Source organism: Bombina bombina, chromosome 2 (assembly GCF_027579735.1).
Source record: "Bombina bombina isolate aBomBom1 chromosome 2, aBomBom1.pri, whole genome shotgun sequence".
Taxonomy (NCBI): Eukaryota; Metazoa; Chordata; class Amphibia; order Anura; family Bombinatoridae; genus Bombina; species Bombina bombina.
The window spans coordinates 735,350,785-735,371,214 of NC_069500.1; the positions used below are offsets into that span (position 1 = coordinate 735,350,785).

The 20,430-nt window shown below is 42.1% G+C and overlaps 1 protein-coding gene across 9 annotated transcripts in view; it reads right to left on the reverse strand.

Moving 5' to 3' along the window:
* The window catches only part of DAZAP1 (DAZ associated protein 1), a 99,982-nt gene that overhangs the window by 66,427 nt on the left and 13,125 nt on the right, over positions 1-20,430 (reverse strand). For 7 of the 9 annotated variants that reach the window (XM_053702780.1, XM_053702778.1, XM_053702776.1 and 4 more), the window contains exons 3-7: positions 8,494-8,660; positions 8,176-8,241; positions 7,606-7,719; positions 7,422-7,470; positions 4,987-5,069 (exon numbers count right to left, since the gene is read on the reverse strand). In XM_053702780.1, the coding sequence (XP_053558755.1) occupies positions 4,987-5,069; positions 7,422-7,470; positions 7,606-7,719; positions 8,176-8,241; positions 8,494-8,660 (479 nt within the window). The remainder of the gene's footprint in view (positions 1-4,986; positions 5,070-7,421; positions 7,471-7,605; positions 7,720-8,175; positions 8,242-8,493; positions 8,661-20,430) is intronic. The other 2 variants (XM_053702779.1, XM_053702777.1) reach the window with 1 other exon arrangement.

Genomic DNA, 20,430 nt, shown 5'->3' on the forward strand with positions numbered 1-20,430 from the left:
TTTCAGGTTTTGCCATTCTGGCTTGTAGAGCTTTATGGTTAAAATCTTGGTCTGCGGATGTGTCATCTAAGTCTAAACTTTTGGCGATTCCTTACAAGGGAAAGACCTTGTTTGGTCCTGGTTTGACGGAAATAATCTCTGATATTACAGGAGGAAAGGGACATTTCCAAGAGAAACAAAAGACACGTCAGAGTAATTTTCGTTCCTTTCGAAGTTTCAAGGGAAATCCTTCCACTCCCTCCTCCAAGCAAGAGCAGTCCAAGCCATCCTGGAGGCCCAATCAGTCTTGGAACAAGGGAAAGCAGTCAAAGACAGCATGAAGGGACTGCCCCCGATCTGGGACCGAATCTTGTAGGAGGCAGACTTTCATTCTTCACTCAGGCATGAGTTCGAGATGTGCCGAATCCCTGGGCGGTGGACATCGTGTCCCAGGGATACAAGCTAGAGTTGAAGACCTTTCCTCCCAGGGGCAGATTTCTGCTTTCAAGATTATCTGTAGACCAGACAAAAAGAGGCATTCTTACACTGTGTACGGGACCTCTCCGACCTGGGAGTGATAATTCCTGTCCCAATGCAGGAAAGAGGTCTGGGGTTCTATTCAAATCTGTTTGTGGTTCCCAAAAAAAAAAAAAAAAAAAAAAAAAAAAAAAAAAAAAGGAGGGAACCTTCAGACTAATTTTAGATCTCAAGAGTCTAAACAAATTTCTCAGAGTGCCATCCTTTAAGATGGAAACTATTCGTTACATTCTTCCTTTGGTCCAGGAGGGTCAATTTATGACTACTGTGGATTTAAAGGATGCGTACTTGAATGTTCCCATCCCCAGGGACCATCACAAGTTTCTAAGGTTTGCATTTCTAGACAAACGCTTCCAGTTTGTGGCTCTTCCATTCGGTCTTGTCACAGTCCCCAGAATTTTCTCAAAGGTTCTGGGATCCCTGCTGGCGGTGCTCTGATTGCGGGGCATTTCTGTGGCACCTTATCTGGACGACATTCTGGTTTAGGCGCCTTCATTCCAACAAGCAAGATCACACACGGAAATGTTAACTTTTCTGCGGTCTCATGGATGAAAGGTGAATTTGGAAAAGAGTTCCTTGGTTCCAAATACAAGGGAACCATAATAGATTCCTTATCAATGAAGATTTTTCTGCCAAATGTCAGGAAATCAAAGATTTTCGATTCTTGCCCAGCTCTTCAGTCCTCTCCTCGGCAATCAGTGGCTCAGTGCATGGAGGTAATCGGGCTGATGGTAGCAGCAACTGACACAATCCCGTTTCCACCTCAGACCTCTGCAGTTAAGCATGCTCAGTCAGTGGAACGGAAATTATGCAGATCTGTCTCAGTGATTATAGCTGGAGCAGGAGACAAGGGATTCTCTTTGGTGGTTGTCTCAGGATCATCTCTCCCAGGGTACCTGCTTTTGCAGACCATCTTGGGTGATTGTGACAACAGATGCCAGCCTTCTGGGATGGGGAGCAGTCTGGGGCTCTCTAAAGGATCAGGGAACATGGACTCCTGAGTCTGTTCTACCCATAAACATTCTGAAACTAAGAGCAATCTTCAATGCTCTTCTGGCCTGGCCTCGGCCCGGTTCATCAGGTTCCAGTCGGACAATATAACCTCAGTGGCTTACATCAACCATCAGGGAGGAACTAGCAGTTCCTTGGCCATGACGGAGGTAGCCAAGATCATTCTGTGGGCGGAGACCCACAATTGCTGTCGGAGATCCACATTCCAGGGAGGCAGACTTCCTGATCAGGCAGACCTTTCACCCGGGGGAGTGGGAGCTCCACCCAGAGGAGTTTTCCAGCCCAATTCTCAAGTGGGGTCAGCCGGAGTAGGATCTCACGGCATCTCGGCAGAATGCCAAACTTCCGAGGTATGGTCAAGGGACCCTCAGGCTGTAACTTGGAATTTCAGTCTTGTATATCTATTTCCTCCGTTCGCTCTTCTACCTCGGGTCATTGCTCGAACCAAGCAGGAGAAGGAGCCTGTGATCCTCATCGCAGGATTTGGTATACAGACCTGGTGGACATGTTATCTCTTCCACCTTGGAGACTTCCGTTAAAGAAGAACCTTCTTCAAGGGCCCTTCCTTCATCCAAATCTAGTTGGAATGAAGCTGACTGCTTGGAGATTGAACGATTAATTTTATCCAAGCGTGGTTTTTCGGAATCTGTCATTGAGACCACGATTCAGGCTCGTAAACCTGACACTAGAAAGATTTACCATAAGATATGGCGTAAATATCTGTTGGTGTGAATCCAAGGGCTATTCTTGGAGTAGAGTTAGAATTCCTAGAATCCTGTCCTTTCTTCAAGAAGGTTTGGAGAAGGGTTTATCGGCAAGTTCCCTAAAGGGTCAAATATCTGCCTTGTCTATTTTGTTACATAAACGTCTGGCAGACGTCCCAGACGTGAAATAGTTTTGTGAGGCCTTGGTCAGGATCAGGCCTGTTTTCAAACCTGTTACTCCTCCCTGGAGTCTTAATTTAGTTCTCAAGGGGCTCCGTGTGAGCCTATGCATTCCTTAGATATTAAAGGGACAGTCTAGGCCAAAATAAACTTTGATTCAGATAGAGCATGTCATTTTAAACAATTTTCCAATTTACTTTTATCACCAATTTTGCTTTGTTCTCTTGGTATTCTTAGTTGAAAGCTTAACCTAGGAGGTTCATATGCTAATTTCTTAGACCTTGAAGCCCACCTCTTTTCAGAATGCATTTTTAACAATTTTTCACTACTAGAGGGTGTTAGTTCATGTATTTCATATAGATAACACTGTGTTCGTGCACGTGAAGTTATCTGGGAGCAGGCACTGATTGGCTAAACTGCAAGTCTGTCAAAAGAACTGAAATAAAGGGGCAGCTTGCAGAGGCTTAGATACAAGATAATCACAGAGGTTAAAAGTATATTATAACTGTGTTGGTTATGCAAATCTGGGGAATGGGTAATAAAGGGATCATCTATCTTTTAAAACAATAAAAATTCTGGCGTAGACTGTCCCTTTAAGTTATCTTGGAAAGTTTTGTTTCTTGTTGCCATTTCATCTGCTCGTAGTGTCAGAGTTCTTGGCTTTACATGTGTATGGGTCTCCTTACCTTATTTTTTATTCGGATACGGTGGTTTTGCGTACTAAGTTACGGTTGCTCCATAAAGTAGTTTCAGACCGGAACATTAATCAGGAGATTGTTGTTCCTTCCTTGTGTCCTAATCCTTCTCAAAAGGAATGGCTTTTGCACAATCTAGATGTGGTGTGTGCATTAAAGTCCTATTTACAGGCGACTAAGGATTTTCGTCAGTCTTCTGCTCGGTTTGTGGTATTCTATGGAAAACGCAAGGGGCAGAAAGATACGGCTACATTTCTCTTTCTTTGTGGCTGAAGAGTATCATTTGCTTTGCTTATGAAACTGGTGGACAGCAGCCTCCTGAGAGTTACAGATCATTGTAAGTGGGCTGTTTCCTCTTCCTGAGCATTCAAAAATTAAGAGATGAATGAACAGGTTTGCAAGGCTGCAACTTGGTCCCTTCTCTTCACACTTTGTGAAAAGTCTATAAAAATTGACACTTTCCTCGGCTGAGGCCTCTTGGGAGAAAGGTTCTTCAAGCAGAGGTGCCTTCTGTTTAGGTTCAATGTCTTGTCCCTCATTTATCTGTGTACTCTAGCTTGGGTATTGATTCCCAATAGTAATTAGAGGATCCGTGGACTCATCGTGTGATTAGAAAGAAAACAAAATTTATGCTTACCTGATAAATATATTTCTTTCTGGACACGAGTCCACGGCCCGCCCTGTTCCTTAGACAGGTTGTTGGCATATGATAAACTTCAGACACCTCTGCACCTTGTTGCTTCCTTTCTCTTTTGCTTTGGTCGAATGACTGGGGTTAGTGGGAAGGGAGGTGGATATTTAACAGCTTTGCTGTGGTGCTCTTTGACGCCTCCTGCTGGGCAGGAGTGATATTCCCAATAGTAATTAGATGATCCGTGGACTCATCGTGTCAAGAAATAAATAAATTTATCAGGTAAGCATATATTTTGTTTCTATGACTAGTTTTCAGTAACATAGAAAAATCATAACATAGAAAAATCCTGGATATTAAATCCAATCAGAATATAAACAATTTACACAATCTACATCTCAGTGTGCACTTTTTCCAGTGTTAATTTGAATCTTGTTATAGCAAAATAAAGAAAATCAGGAAGATTTTTTTTCCAGTCAGTTTACAATCCAGCACATTTTGTGGTTGAAAAGTTTAACTGCAGGGTAAGAGAACAACAGGATAGATTGTAAAGTAAGCCACACCTGAGCGCTCTGTAGAAACATGAGATTAGCAACTCAAGAGCCGTTACTAAAGCAACGGGTTCCCTTTGGCACTTATGATCCCCAATTCCCTTATCTTTGGTAGATTTTTGGTTTCCCCAAGGAGACAGGATGTAAAATAAATACACACATATATAAATAACCCGCTAACACTCACAGACCTAACAACACAGTATAATAGATTACTTTACTGAAGAATGGTTATATTATTGAGAACATGGCTTGTATCAAAAATTCACAGTGACCCAATAATGAAACAATAACAACCAGTCCTTCTTGACATCTTATGGAAGTGTAAACAGGTTGTCCATTGACAAATACATTTTGTGACCAAATTGTTAACCCCACCACCATTTTAGAATTTGTAGAACAAAGTGATATGAGAAGGAGTGGTATCAAACCAAACCTCAGGCAGCCTAGATGTCCTTGCAGATGACAAGAAATACCCTGCCCAAGGATTATGCCATATGCAGTACTTGAAAGGAGGATTTAAAAAAAGGGACAGTCTTAATTTAAGGGGGGTGGGGGAAAAGGGGAGCGGGAAATCCATTAATTCCTAACCACCACCCAAACCAAGTATCAGGCTTTTTCTGTTCTCAACAAGGACGCCAAACAACTGCCCAAGATTTGGTTCCATCTTAAGGTAAAATAAAACTACAACTACACACTTTTTTGCCCATGATGTCGTGAAAATGCATGTTGACAGCCTGGTCCACTGATTGTTCGTCCTCGAAAGTTATAAATCCAAAACCTAGCCAACGACGAAGAGTGAATCAAGGTAGCAGGGTGTTGTGACACAAAACAGGATGATGAACAGTATTAGGAGCAGAACCAAGGATTCAGTTACAAGGTCCAACAGCACAACTGGTGTAAAGGGTAAGAGTATTTAAAAAATCAGGGATTACGCTAGTCATTTAAGAACAAATTAACGCACAGAGCTATTTTAGTTGAACCCCTTATTCCAAGGCATTAAGAATGTGTGACCTACAGTAGTGCTGTGGAATCCAGCATCTTCACCCTTGGTTAGCATTTTGCTTTGCAGCTAGTGCTGACAGCAGCCATATTTTTCTCTAAAGCGTTAAACAGAAATACAATATCTATAACAATTAAAGACTCTCAAAGCTTTTCCAACGGAGTTGGAAAAGCTCAAAGTCAGCAGTGAAGAAAAAGCTTTATGAATACACACAGATACAGGCCAAGCATGGGTCTAGCAGTGTAAAACCTGCTGACAGCATTAAAATCAAAAGGCATCATGTAAAGAAAAAAATATAAAGTCTGCCTTCCATGCAGAAAATATGTAGTGTAATTGAAGTTTCAGTTTTACTATACTGCACGAGAGTACAGTTACTTAAAAGCTTTATCTATAAAAGCTGAAAAACTGAAATAAATAAAAATACAGTAATATAAACTTTACACTGGCTGGAGCTACTACACAAATACAAAATTATGTCTACTTCCTTCAAGAGACTGCAAGTCACAACATTACCACATAAATAAAAATAAAACTTACAAAAGTAAATTTCTTGGTTACATGGGCAGAAGAATGGCTTTTTACTAGACACAACAAAGATATCTATACCATGTTGCTAGCACCTTACCTAGCAAAAAATAAACAAATAAAAAATAAAAGCCTTCAGTATATGGAGGTATTCTTTAAATCAGGGTTTGACAAATTTATATAGAGCGTAGTAGCTATCCAGAAAACTAAGTCACTTGCACATTTTTAGGAACCAGGGGAAGGTTGTTATGTATACTTGAATGTAGAATAACATACCTCCCAACATTTGTGGCTGAGAATAGGGCACATAAGAGGTTGATAGGAGGCTGTCACCATTTTGAGGGTGGAGCTGTGTTGGGAGGGGATGGATCATGGGTGGTTGGTGGGCATTCCATAGCTGGGGCTAAGGGAAATTTTGTAAAGAGGGGCCTATGGCTGTTTAAGAGACAGAACTCAGAATCAGGGACTCGAATAGGGACAGTTAGGAGTTCCACTATCCAAAAATAATCCAAAAGCTGGAAGCCAGAAAATTTAAAAAAAAAAAAAAAAAAAAAAAAAAAAAAGGACTTGGGAGCTAGAGCACCTAAGATTTTTCAAGCCCAGACAAGATCACAACACTAATTCTTAAAATGTGCAACTAGCAGCCCAATATTGCTAACTTAGTTTTACCCCATATTCTTTCTGGCCTGATTTATTCCTTATGAAAGCACCAAAACTCGAAAATAAAAATCAAGTGAAACATCATAGAAGCACTGTAACTTCAATTACATTCCCAAGTCAAAGCCCACCCCTTATTTTACTTTAAACTGGCCTGCATCTGAGTGAGGGCTTAAAGACCTTGATAAGACAGCTATAGAGAACATTAACCACAGTCAAACAACTTAACAATACTTGTCTATGACTTAAATAATGAACTAAGGATGTAAGACGGAAGACAAATTATGACTTAGCTTAAGCATAACAAGCAGTCTATAAAGTTCATATCTTAATGAGAAAGTAAACAAGAGGACATTCAGATGGCAAACAATTTTGACAGCATGTGTGAAACATGCAATGGATGTTCTGTGGCAAGTCTAAGCATGTGACCTAGGATTAGGAGAGGACAACTGAACAGGTGAGACACCAAGCAGATGCTCACATTGTTCTTAAGCATAAAATGTAAAAAAAAAAGGTCATTGGCACGCTCACAAAGGGCAAACCAATGGAACAGACTAGCCTGGTGTAACAAAATGCTAAAAGAAAGCAAAGATGGCAACTCGAAAAAGATATACAATATATGTATTGTGAAAAATGTCAGACGACACAAGCCACAGCTTGTGAATTATCCAAATGCATCCATCTGCAGAAGCAAGACTTCTGCCTAATGCTCAAGAAGCAAATATATATTTTAGACACATTTGACAATTCAATTTACAAATGCTGTTCATTTGTACAAAATTGTAAACACATTCTGTCTGATTTTAGAGGAATGGAGCAAAGGAAATATCCAAGTGAATACGCAAACATTTACATGTACAGTGCACCGTTCCCTGTAAAATCGTTTGCCATCCAAATATATGAATGATGAAAGGAAATTCATAGCACAATGGATCAGCCTGTATTTACCTCTTGGCCTCTGTTTCTCTGCATCATAAATCATTACTACTTCAGTCACCTGAAAACAGAGACATTGTTATGAAACTGAAGTATTGATTACAAACTATACAACTTTGCAATGACAACTTTATATTTAACACACAAACCTCAGCATGTAGTGGTATTGGAAAATCTGCAGTGTATAAAGACTTACTGTTCCAAATTGGTTGAAGTATTCCTTTAGCTCCGTTTCTCCACAATTGTGCGGAATTCCACCAACAAATATTTTAGTTGATTTATTGTTTTCGGTCCTGGTTCCCTTCTGCTGCTTAAAGAGAAAAAAAATATAAAAATTACAACATTCAATAAACAAAGTCTAGCATATATTGTCCTTGACCAAACATAAAAACCTCTGTGACTAGCAATATTTCAGCCCTGCAAATAAACACAGTATAACTTATTAATTGATGCATAATAAAAAGACAATGCAAAAGCACTTAGTTTGAATTTCAAATGAGTAATTATTTTTCTGTTAAATGTCAAAGCTAGTTGCATTTTTCTTCCTACTGCATCAAAATAGCCATCAGCCAATCAAAAAACTGCATATAAGTAAATCCTGTGGAGCTTGCACATGCTCAGTAGGATTTGGCGCCTCAGAAAGTGTGTATATAAAAAGATTGTAAACATTTAGATAATGGAAGTGAATTTAAAAGTCGTTTAAAATTGTGTGCTCAATCTAAATCATGAAATTTTGATTGACTGTCCCTTTAAACCGTATCCTTACCCAGCCTTCTCTTAGACGAGTTCTTTCAGGCTGCATTCCTCGAGGGGTACATGGCTTTGGATCAATCTTGAAAAAACAGAAATGTGATTTAGTTTGCACAACACTTATTACAGTTTCAATGAGACAGGTGGCTTTAAGTATATGCAACTTCACCCAAGAGCAGGTGCTTCCAAGCTGCTTTGCATATAAAATCACAAGATATTTGAACAGACATGGACTGATTCAACAAAGCTTAATGAGAGTTGAGACAAATGAGGTTGGCGTTTATAGGACCTGTGATTAAATAAGATCAGAAAAGCAGAATACACTAGTACTTACATTACGTCCATCCAGTGAGTGAGGCTTGCTGGCAAGGACTTTATCAACACAATCTGGATCATTAAATTTTACAAATCCAAAGCCTCTTGACTGATTTGTGGTTTTATCTTTCATTATTACGCAGTCAACAACTTCCCCATATTTGGAAAAATAACTACGCAGTGTTTCTGCATAAGAAAAAAAATACAAAATAAAATAAGTTAACACAAGAACAGATGTAGAAATTAAAGGGACATGAAACCCAAAAATGTTCTCTCATGATTCAGATAGAGAATAAAATTTTACACAACTTTCCAATTTACTTTTATGATCTAATTTGCTTCATTCTCTTGGTATATGTTGTTGAAGAAGCAGCAATGCACTAATGGGAGCTAGCTGAAAGCACCTGTGAGCCAATAACGAAGCAAATAAGTGCAGCCACCAATCAGCAGCTTCTGAGTCTACCAAAGTATCCATTCCAATAAATTATATCAAGAAAACAAAACCAATTAAATAACGTAAGTAAATTGGAAAGTTGTTTAAAATCACATGCTCTATCTGAAGGAAAAACAAAATTTATGCTTACCTGATAAATTTCTCTCTCTTGTGGTGTATCCAGTCCACGGGTTCATCCATTACTTGTGGGATATTCTCCTCCCCAACAGGAAGCTGCAAGAGGACACCCACAGCAGAGCTTTCTATATAGCTCCTCCCCTAACTGCCACTCCCAGTCATTCGACCGAAGACAAGCAAGAAAAAAGGAGAAACTATAGGGTGCAGTGGTGACTGTAGTTTAAAAATAAAAAAAACCTGCCTTAAAGTGACAGGGCGGGCCGTGGACTGGATACACCACAAGAGAAAGAAATTTATCAGGTAAGCATAAATTGTGTTTTCTCTTGTAAGGTGTATCCAGCCCATGGGTTCATCCATTACTTGTGGGATACCAATACCAAAGCTTTAGGACACGGATGAAGGGAGGGACAAGGCAGGAACTTAAACGGAAGGCACCACTGCCTGCAAGACCTTTCTCCCAAAAATAGCCTCAGAGGAAGCAAAAGTATCAAATTTGTAGAATTTAGAAAAAGTATGAAGCGAAGACCAAGTCGCCGCCTTACAAATCTGTTCAACAGAGGCCTCATTTTTAAAAGCCCATGTGGAAGCTACCGCTCTAGTGGAATGAGCTGTAATTCTTTCAGGAGGCTGCTGGCCAGCAGTCTCATAAGCTAAATGGATTATGCTTCTCAGCCAAAAAGAAAGAGAAGATGCCGAAGCCTTTAGGCCTCTCCTCTGTCCAGATTAGACAACAAACAATGCAGATGTTTGACGAAAATCCTTAGTAGCTTGCAAATAAAAAAATTTAAAGCACGAACCACGTCAAGATTGTGTAATAGACGTTCCTTCTTTGAAGAAGGATTAGGACACAGTGACTGAACAATAATCTCCTGATTGATATTCTTATTAGATACCACCTTAGGAAGAAACCCAGGTTTGGTACGCAAAACTACCTTATCTGCATGGAAGATCAGATAAGGGGAATCACACTAAGGCAGATAACTCTGAAACTCTTCGAGCCGAAGAGATAGCTACCAAAAACAGAACTTTCCAAGATAAAAGCTTGATATCTATGGAATGCAGAGGTTCAAACGGAACCCCTTGAAGAACCTTAAGAACTAAATTTAAACTCCATGGCGGAGCAACAGGTTTAAACACAGGCTTGATTCTAACTAAAGCCTGACAAAACGCCTGAACGTCTGCCAGACGCTTGTGCAGAAGGACAGAGCAGAAATCTGTCCCTTTAAGGAACTAGCTGACAATGCCTTCTCCAATCCTTCTTGGAGAAAGGATAATATCCTAGGAATCCTGACTTTACTCCATGAGTAACCCTTGGATTAACACCAATGAAGATATTTACACCATATCTTATGATATATTTTCCTGGTGACAGGCTTTCGAGCCTGAATTAAGGCATCAATGACCGACTCGGAGAAACCACGTTTTGATCAAATCAAGCTCCAGTTCCATAAGGCTGGCATCTGCCGTCACTATAGTCCACTCTGGCCTGCGGAAACTCATTCCCCTGGACAGATGGACCCGAGATAACCACCAGAGAAGAGAATCCCTGGTCTCTTGATCCAGATTTAGCAGAGGGGACAAATCTGTGTAGTCCCCATTCCACTGATTGAGCATGCAAAGTTGCAGTGGTCTGAGATGTAGGCGGGCAAACGGAACTATGTCCATTGCCGCTACCATTAGGCCGATTTCTTCCATACACTGAGCCACTGACGGCCGAGAAGTGGAATGAAGAGCACGGCAGGAAGTTAGAAGCTTTGATAACCTGACCTCTGTCAGAAAACTTTTCATTTCTACTGAATCTATCAGTGTTCCTAGGAAGGAAACTCTTGTGAGAGGGGAGAGAACTCTTTTCTTCGTTCACCTTCCACCTGTGAGACCTCAGAAAGGCCAGAACAATGTCCGTATGGGACTTGGGGATTTGAAAAGTCGACGGCTGTATCAGAATGTCGTCTAGGTAAGGAACCACCGCTATGCCCTGTGGCCTTAGAACCGCCAGTAGGAACCCTAGAACCTTCGTAAAGATTCTTGGTGCCGTGGCTAACCCGAAGGGAAGAGCCACCAACTGGTAATGCCTGTCTAAGAAGGCGAACCCGAGGAACGGATGATGATTTCTGTGAATCGGAATGTGCAGATAAGCATCCTTTAAGTCCACAGTAGTCATATATTGACCCTCCTGGATCATAGGGAGGATGGTTCGGATAGTCTCCATCTTGAAGGATGGGACCCTGAGAAATTTGTTTAGGATCTTGAGATCCAAGATTGGTCTGAAAGTTCCTTTTTTTTTGGGAACTATAAACAGATTTGAATAGAAGCCCTGCCCCTGTTCCTCCCTTGGAACTGGGTGGATCACTCCCATAACCAGTAGGTCTTGAACACAACGTAAGAATGCCTCTCTCTTTATCCGGTTTACAGATAATTGTGAGAGATGAAATCTCCCCTTTGGAGATGAAGCTTTGAAGTCCAGAAGATATCCCTGGGAAACAATCTCTAATGCCCAGGGATCCTGGATGTCTCTTGCCCAAGCCTGGGCGAAGAGAGAAAGTCTGCCCCCTACTAGATCCGGTCCCGGACCGGGGGCTACTCCTTCATGCTGTCTTAGAGGCGGCAGCAGGTTTTTTGGCCTGCTTCCCCTTGTTCCAAGCCTGGTTCGGTCTCCAGACTGGTTTGGACTGGGCGAAATTTCCCTCTTGTTTTGCATTAGAGGAAGCTGAAGCTGAAGCTGCGCCACTTTTGAAGTTTCGAAATGAACGAAAATTATTCTGTTTGGTCCTTAATTTATTGGACCTATCCTGAGGAAGGGCGTGACCTTTTCCTCCAGTAATATCAGAAATGATCTCCTTCAGGCCCGGCCCGAAAAGGGTCTGTCCTTTGAAGGGGATGTTAAGAAGCTTAGACTTTGAAGTAACGTCTGCTGACCAGGACTTAAGCCATAGCGCCCTGCGTGCCAGTATGGCAAAACCTGAATTCTTAGCCGTTAGTTTGGTTAGATGAAAAACGGCGTCAGAAATAAAGGAGTTAGCTAACTTAAGAGCTTTAATCCTGTCTAAAATATCTAACTGGGTCTCCACCTGTAGAGCCTCCTCAAGAGACTCGAACCAAAAAGCCACTGCAGCAGTAACTGGGGCAATGCATGCAAGAGGCTGGAGAATAAAACCTTGATGGATAAAAATTTTAAGGAGACCCTCCAATTTTTTTATCTATAGGATCTAAGAAAGCACAATTGTCCTCGACGGGGATAGTTGTACGCTTAGCTAGGGTAGAAACAGCACCCTCCACCTTAGGGACTGTCTGCCACGAGTCCTGTATAGCGACATCTATGAGAAACATCTTTTTAAAAGCAGGAGGGGGAGAGAACGGGACACCTGGTCTATCCCATTCCTTAGTAATAATTTCCGAAAACCTCTTAGGGACTGGAAAGACAGTGTAAACAGGCACTGCAAAGTATTTGTCCATTTTACACAATTTCTCTGGAACTACAATGGGGTCACAGTTATCCAGAGTCGCTAAAACGTCCCTGAGCAATAAGCGGAGGTGTTCAAGCTTAAATTTAAAGGCTGTCATTTCAGAATCTTACTGAAGTAACATCTTCCCTGAATCTGAAATCAGACCCTCAGACAGCAACTCCCTTGCCACGGCTTCGGAGCATTGTGAGGGTATATTAGACATAGCTACTAAAGCGTCAGAAAGCTCTGTATTTGTTCTAGCCCCAGAGCTGTCTTGCTTTCCCTGTAACCCTGGCAGTTTGGACAATACCTCTGTGAGGGTATTAGTCATAACTGCCGCCATGTCTTGTAAGGTAAACGCATTGGACGCGCTAGACGTACTTGGCGTCACTTGAGCGGGAGTTATAGGTTGAGACACGTGGGGAGAGCAAGATGGCATAACCTCCCATTTGTCAGTCTGAGAAACCTCTGGTGATAAATCTTTAAATGCCATAATATGGTCTTTATAATTTATAGAAATTTCAGTACATTTGGTACACATTCTAAGAGGGGGTTCCACAATGGCTTCTAAACATATTGAACAAGGAGTTTCCTCTATGTCAGACATGTTTAACAGACTAGTAATGAGACCAGCAAGCTTGGAAAACACTTTAATAAATGTGAAAAAGGAATTAAACAAAAACGGTACTGTGCCTTTAAGAGAAAAAAAACAAACTGCAAAACAGTGTTAAAAAGTAGTAAACTTCAAAATTTTTACAGTGTGTTTAAGGGACTAAAGCAGCATTGCACCCACTTGCAAATGGATGATTAACCCTTTAGGCCCCAAACCGGATTTGAAAAACGTTAATAAACAGTTAAACACCTTGCCACAGCTCTGCTGTGGCTCCTACCTACCCTCAAATACGATTAAGGGAAGAAATAAGCCCTCTATAGTGGTCGTTGGATGCTAGAGGACTCCTTTAGGGAAGCTGGATGTCTCAGTCTGAATAAGAACTGCGCATCTAGAGCGCGAAAATAGGCCCCTCCCACCATGCACTCGATGTCAGAGGGCCTTAAGAAAATACTCATAGGAGTATCTGACTAGCCATGTGGAAACTAGGCACCAAAATACAATTTATCAGAGAAAAAAAAAAAACCTTTCTATATAACATGTAAACGTTTTGTCACTAAGAAATATGAGTATTAAAGGGACAGTCTAGGCCAAAATAAACTTTCATGATTCAGATAGAGCATGTAATTTTAAACAATTTTCCAATTTACTTTTATCACCAATTTTGCTTTGTTCTCTTGGTATTCTTAGTTGAAAGCTTAACCTAGGAGGTTCATATGCTAATTTCTTAGACCTTGAAGCCCACCTCTTTCAGATTGCTTTTTAACAGTTTTTCACCACTAGAGGGTGTTAGTTCACATATTTCATATAGATAACACTGTGCTCGTGCACGTGAAGTAATCTGGGAGCTGGCACTGATTGGCTAGACTGCAAGTCTGTCAAAAGAACTGAAAAAAGGAGCAGTTTGCAGAGGTTTAGATACAAGATAATCACAGAGGTTAAAAGTATATTATTATAACTGTGTTGGTTATGCAAAACTGGGAAATGGGTAATAAAGGGATTATCTATCTTTTAAAACAATAAAAATTCTGGTGTAGACTGTCCCTTTAACATGAATATTACCCTTTTTTGTAAGCATGATCCCAGTCGTTAAATCACTGCATCAGGCTTACCTCAATTATACAAGGCTCTGTCAGCATTTTCTAGATCTTATCTCTCTAGAAATAAATATACTGAACATACCTCAAGGCAGGTAATCTGCAAACCGTTCCCACAACTTAAGTCTTTCCCATACTCTTCAGTTATGTGTAAGAACAGCAATGGACCTTAGTTACAAACCGCTAAGATCATCAACCTCCAGGCAAATTCTTCTTCTAATTTCTGCCTGCGAGTAAAACAGTACGACGCCGGTACCGTTTAAAAATAAACTCTTAATTGAAGGTAAAAACTACACTAAGTCACCACATATCTCTTGATACTTCCTATCTTGTCGAGAGTTGCAAGAGAATGACTGGGAGTGGCAGTTAGGGGAGGAGCTATATAGCAGCTCTGCTGTGGGTGATCCTCTTGCAACTTCCTGTTGGGAAGGAGAATATCCCACAAGTAATGGATGAACCCGTGGACTGGATACACCTTACAAGAGAAAATGTGGGTTTTAATATAGATGTGACAGCCACCTTGCACAACAGCCATATTTCTAAGAGGCATTATTATTCTACATATTCCCCAATGTGTATTTTAGTCCCAGAAGCATACACATGTAAGGCAGAAAAATGGATTACAATGCATTACCCTGCAAATATCTTGAAATACTAACTGAGCGATAAATGCACAATGATGGGTACAACAAAACTAAGCAACTCAAACCCTGAATAACTAAATATAAAATAGTAGAAAATGCAATGCAGGCTTTAACAGAGGACATTTAAATTGACATTAAAAACTAAACACATTTTATAAACTTAGTATTGAGGATATCACCATGCTAAAATCCATCTTACTTCATTCCAGTGTTGGTGTATTTGCACATGTAAAGCAACTCTCCTTCAGATACCTGCAGTGTAACCTAGGTTCTAAAATCGCAGCACGCATAATTACAGGGAGGTGCACAACATTTATTTAGTGCTCCTCTAAGTGAAAGGCAATTTTTTTTTCTCCATCCCTCTAACGACCAAGGAAGTGCCAGGCACGTCCTCCAAAAAACGTCCGTAAATGACCACGGACGTACCTGGCACGTCCTTGGTCAAAAATGAGCGCTGGAATCAATCGTAATTGCTTCCAGGCGATTTCAGGGTAGCGCAGCGATGCCTCGATATTGAGGCATTGTGCAATACCCTCCGGCTAGTAACCGATGTAGAGGAGGCTACTCTGTGGCCTCCTTCTGCATCGGCCATCGATGGTGCCGATCTTTGGTGGCGTGGGAGGGTTAGGAGGAAGGAGGCGGGTGGACAGCCGATCGCTGGAGGGGACAGGAGCGCTATGCTACAGAAGAAAAAAAAAGTGAGTGGGAAGGAGGGGGATCCTATGTGGGATCAGAGTTAGGAAAGGGATCTGGGAGGGGGGGCAGCTGCACTACAGAAAAAAAAATATATTTTTTTTTTCTTAAAAAAAAATTGCAGATTTTGCAGCAAACTGGGTACTGGCAGAAGGCAAATATACAGTATCTCGCAAAAGTGAGTACACCAATCACATTTTTGTAAATATTTTATTATATCTTTTCATGCGACAACACTGAAGATATGACACTTTGCTACAATGTAAAAGTAGTGAGTGTACAGCCTGTATAACAGGGGTGAGTTATTTTAAAGGGAACAGCACATTTGCATTAAGTGGAAATGTCCAAATTGGGCCAAGAGTGTCAATATTGTGTGGCCACCATTAGTTTCCAGCACTGCCTTAACCCCCTTGGGCACGGAGTTCACCAGAACTTCACAGGTTGCCACTGGAGTCCTCTTCCACTCCTCCATGACAACATCAAGGAGCTGGTGGATGTTAGAGACCTTGCGCTCCCCACCTTCCGTTTGAGGATGCCCCACAGATGATCAATAGGGTTTAGGGCTGGAGACATGCTTGGCCAGTCCATCACCTTTACCCTCAGCTTCTTTAGCAAGGTAGTGGTCGTCTTGGAGGTGTGTTTGGGGTCGTTATGTTGGAATACTGCCCTGCGGCCCAGTCTCCGAAGGAAGGAGATCAAGCTCTGCTTCAGTATGTCACAGTACAGTACATGTTGGCATTCATGGTTCACTCAAACTGTAGCTCCCTAGTGACGGCAGCACTCATGCAGGCCCAGACCATGACACTCCCACCACCATGCTTGACTGAAGGCAAGACACACTTGTCTTTGTACTCCGCCCCAAACGCTTGACACCATCGGAACCAATTAAGTTTATTTTGGTCTCATCGGACCAGAGGACATGGTTCCAGTAATCCATGTCCTTAGTCTGCTTGTCTTCAGCAAACTGTTTGCAGGCTTTCTTGTGCATCATCTTTAGAAGAGGCTTCCTTCTGGGACAGCCATGCAGACCAATTTGATGCAGTGTGCGGCTTATGGTCTGAGGACTAACAGGCTGACCCCCCCCCCCCCCCCCCCCGCCCCTTAAACCTGATACTCCTGTGTGTAATTGATGGGGGTTGTTTTTATATATAATTTAGCTCAGTCAGAATCCTAATAATGGTAAGGGGAAACGCGTAGAGACCTTTTATGTTTAAGAACTTTCTGCACAACGTCTACCCACTTCCAATACCTTGAAGGTGTTTTTGCCAGCTACTACCGCACTTGGTTTTAGATTACGGCTGAGGTGGATGTCACAGTTGGATCACACCAGTTGATTGTGGACTCTTGCAGTAATCATCAGCTTGGAATTTGATTCCATATATGCCTTATTTGTTTTTAATCTTGTAAGTAGCCATTTGTATAGCGCACTTACAGTTTAATAAATTGTGCTTCACTTGAGTCAGGCTGCGCCTGTCCCATTCTCTCTTTTTTCAGCCCTGAAAGGATTGTCTGCTGAGAAATCCGCTTCCCAGTTGTCCACACCTGGAATACGGATCGCTGACAGCAAACAAATGAGGGTCTCTGCCCACTCCAGAATCCGAGAAACTTCCCTCATAGCTAGGGAGCTTCTCGTATCCCCCTGATGGTTGATGTGAGCCACCAAGGTTATATTGTCTGATTAGAATCAGATAAACTGGGACAAACCCAGCAGTGGCCAAGCCTTTAGAGCATTGTATATCGCCCGAAGATCCAAAACACGATCGGGAGGGAGCTCTTCCTCCTGAATCCATAGGCCCTGTGCCTTTCTGGCACCTTAGTTTCCCATCCTGACAGACTCGCAACAGTAGTAACAATCACCCAGGATGGTCTTGAGATGGACGTCCCTTGGGACAAGCGATCCGGACAAAAACACAGAGAACGATTAACTTGATCGGAAGTCCAGAGAAATCTGTCGAGACAGATCCAAATGATCGCCGTTCCACCGCTTCAGCATGCGCAGTTGCAAAAGTCTGAGGTGAAACCTGGCAAAAGGAAATTATGTCCATGCTGGACACCATGAGACCAATCACTACCATACACCGAGCCACAGATGGCCTTAAGGAGGTCAAGATGTGCTGAAGCTAACTTGCAATGTCTCTGATCTGAAAAATTCTCATGTCTATGGAGTCTATTATAGAATTCTATCCTGGTATTTGATACAAGAGAACTCTCACTAGTGTTATCTTCCATCCATGGGATCGAAGAAGACAGGGGAGAGATGCCGAATGGTCCATTCGTCGAAAAAACTTCTTGGAGCCGTAGCTAGACCAAAAGGAATATCAATAAACTGGAAGTGCTGGTCCAGGAACAAACACCTTAGGAACTGGAAGTGGTCCTTGATGATTGGAACACTAAGGGAGCAACCTTCAGATCTATCGTGGTCATAAACTGCCCTTCTCGAATGAGGGGAAGAATGGACCTCATTGTCGCCATCTTGAACGAGGGGACATTTAAAAACTTGTTTAAGCACTTTAGGTCCAAATCGGAAGGAAAGTTCCCTCCTTCTTTGGGACCATGAAAAGGTTAGAATAGTATCCAAAACCTCTCGCTGCAATAGGCAGCAGGACGATAACTCCCAAGAGGACAGATCCTGTACGCACCCCAGAAAGGCTAACCTCAGGAGAGAGAGGAGGCATCAGCCCTTGGGTGGTTGAGACTTGAAACCTATCTTGTAACCCTGAGCTATGACCTCCAGGATCCATGGATCCTGCACGTCCCTGAATCAAGCGACTGAAAAGAGCGAAAGTCTGCCCCCTACACGATCCAGAAGAGGACTGGGGACAGCCCATTCATGCCTACTTAGACTAAGCGGGCTTCTTGCTCTGCTTGGATTTATTCCAGGACTGAGCCGGCTTCTAAGAGCTCTTGGTTTGCTCTGGCTTAGCGGAGGATTGCGCTTTATCAGAAAGAAAATTGTTCATATTCTCTTGCGGTAGGAGGGCACCCTTGCCCCCTGTGACCGTTGAGATAATTGAGACCAGGCCTGGACCAAAACAAATTAATTCCCTTAAAGGGGAGTGAAAGAAGTCTAGACTTAGAAGTCATAACCGCAGACTATGACTTCAGCCAGAGTCTGACAGAAAAAGCCTTAGCATTCAGGCAAATAATCTGCCTAATAGCATCACAGATAAAAGAATTAGCAACCCTCAAGGCCATAAACCTTTCCTGAGTAACGACCCTACACCCAGATAAAATCCTAGGAGTCACACCAGAAGGTAGTTTCTCCAGCAACAGCAGCACAGCCGCCACCGGTTGAAACAAATATCCCGTATGTTAAAACATTTTTCTGAACAGAGTTTGCATCCTTTATCCCTGGGCTCTAAATGAAGAGCTATCCTCAGCGGGATAGTAATACCCTTGCAAGGGTGAAGATAGCGCCATCCCTTTTAGGGACGGAGCCTCACAACTCCATAGAGAGTTCAGTACCGGGAAAAATCTGTTAAAGGGAGAAGAGGGGAACAAGGAATCCAATTATGTCCATTCATTCTTAAGAATGGTCGCCATCTAACAGGAGCAGGCAAGGATACTGTCCTGAAACTCTAATTTAGGAGTCAAAAGGTTCATCAGGCAATTTGGCCTCTGGAACTTCTGGATTCGCCAAAAACTTCCTTTAGAAGTGCAAATTCCTACAACTAAAGTCTGATTCCTCCGCAGCCGGAGGTTTAGAGGCAGCAGACTCCGACCCAGAGTGTTCATGAAAATCAACCTTGGATAACCCTATCTGTTAAATCCAATAAATTATCTGATGTACCCTGGGAAGGAATGCAACATGTAACCTTTCGCTTAGCAGGGCGAGGTAAAGCATTAAAGGCTGCAGACACCGCCGCCTGATCTGAGCAGTAACGTCTGGAGAAAAGGCCCCTTCCAGATGGAGGATCAGCAATGCTACGGGAAACTGCATGTGTAGAGAGATAAGAATGTAGGGTGCGCACCTCACTGGAAGACAACTCCTCAGAGGTGGACGGCTCAGTGGTATCAAACATGTTTGAAATTATCACATTAGCAAGGCATATGGAACATAATTGAGAGGGCGGAACTAAGGCCTCCTCACAATATAAGCAGAAATGACTCTTTAGGAATAGATGGAGTGCCCTCTAAAGTAACAGAATTATAGAAATAAAGATCTTATTTTAAAAACAAAACAAAAAAACGGCACCTTTATATCCCAATGGATGGGGCACTCACACCTCCCATGACCCAGACAGTACAGAGATTTAGGCTCCTCTCTGATAGACACCCAGCCAGGAAATAATCACATGTGCACAATGCAGGACAGTTCCTGCTATGAGAAAAAGCACACCAAGCTTGCAAGCTGCATGGTTCTCAAAGTGAAACCTGTATATTCCATAAAAGCCTATGAGTCCATAACATCTCACACATAAAAAGCAGCATAAAATCAAACATAAGATTTTTTCCCACCTGTTCAATATTTCCCCTCAGGAGATATTAACCCTTGATTCTATACAGATAAAAAGAGTAACACTGTGACCCTTTCTTCTTGCGTTATACATGTATACAAAAAGAAAAGAGCTTACCAGAATCTATGCCGTGGAACAGGAACACGGCCCTTAAAGTGTGACAGGTTAGTAGCATCACTCCTGACATGAACTTGAGTGAAAAAAAAAGCAGGCAACGAAACTCGTCAACGCTGATTGCCCAGGAGCTGTTAATATGAGTCGGGATAGTTTCGTAGAACTCCACCTGCATCTCCGGACTCCAACTTTCACCCAAGCCCTCACTGAGAGACTGACAGGGCTACTTAAAACTCCAGTCCCATTACAAAGAGTACTACCCTCCATATGAGACCATCTTTAATATTCTGACACTTCTCTGCCAACCTCCTGTGATGAAAGGCAAAG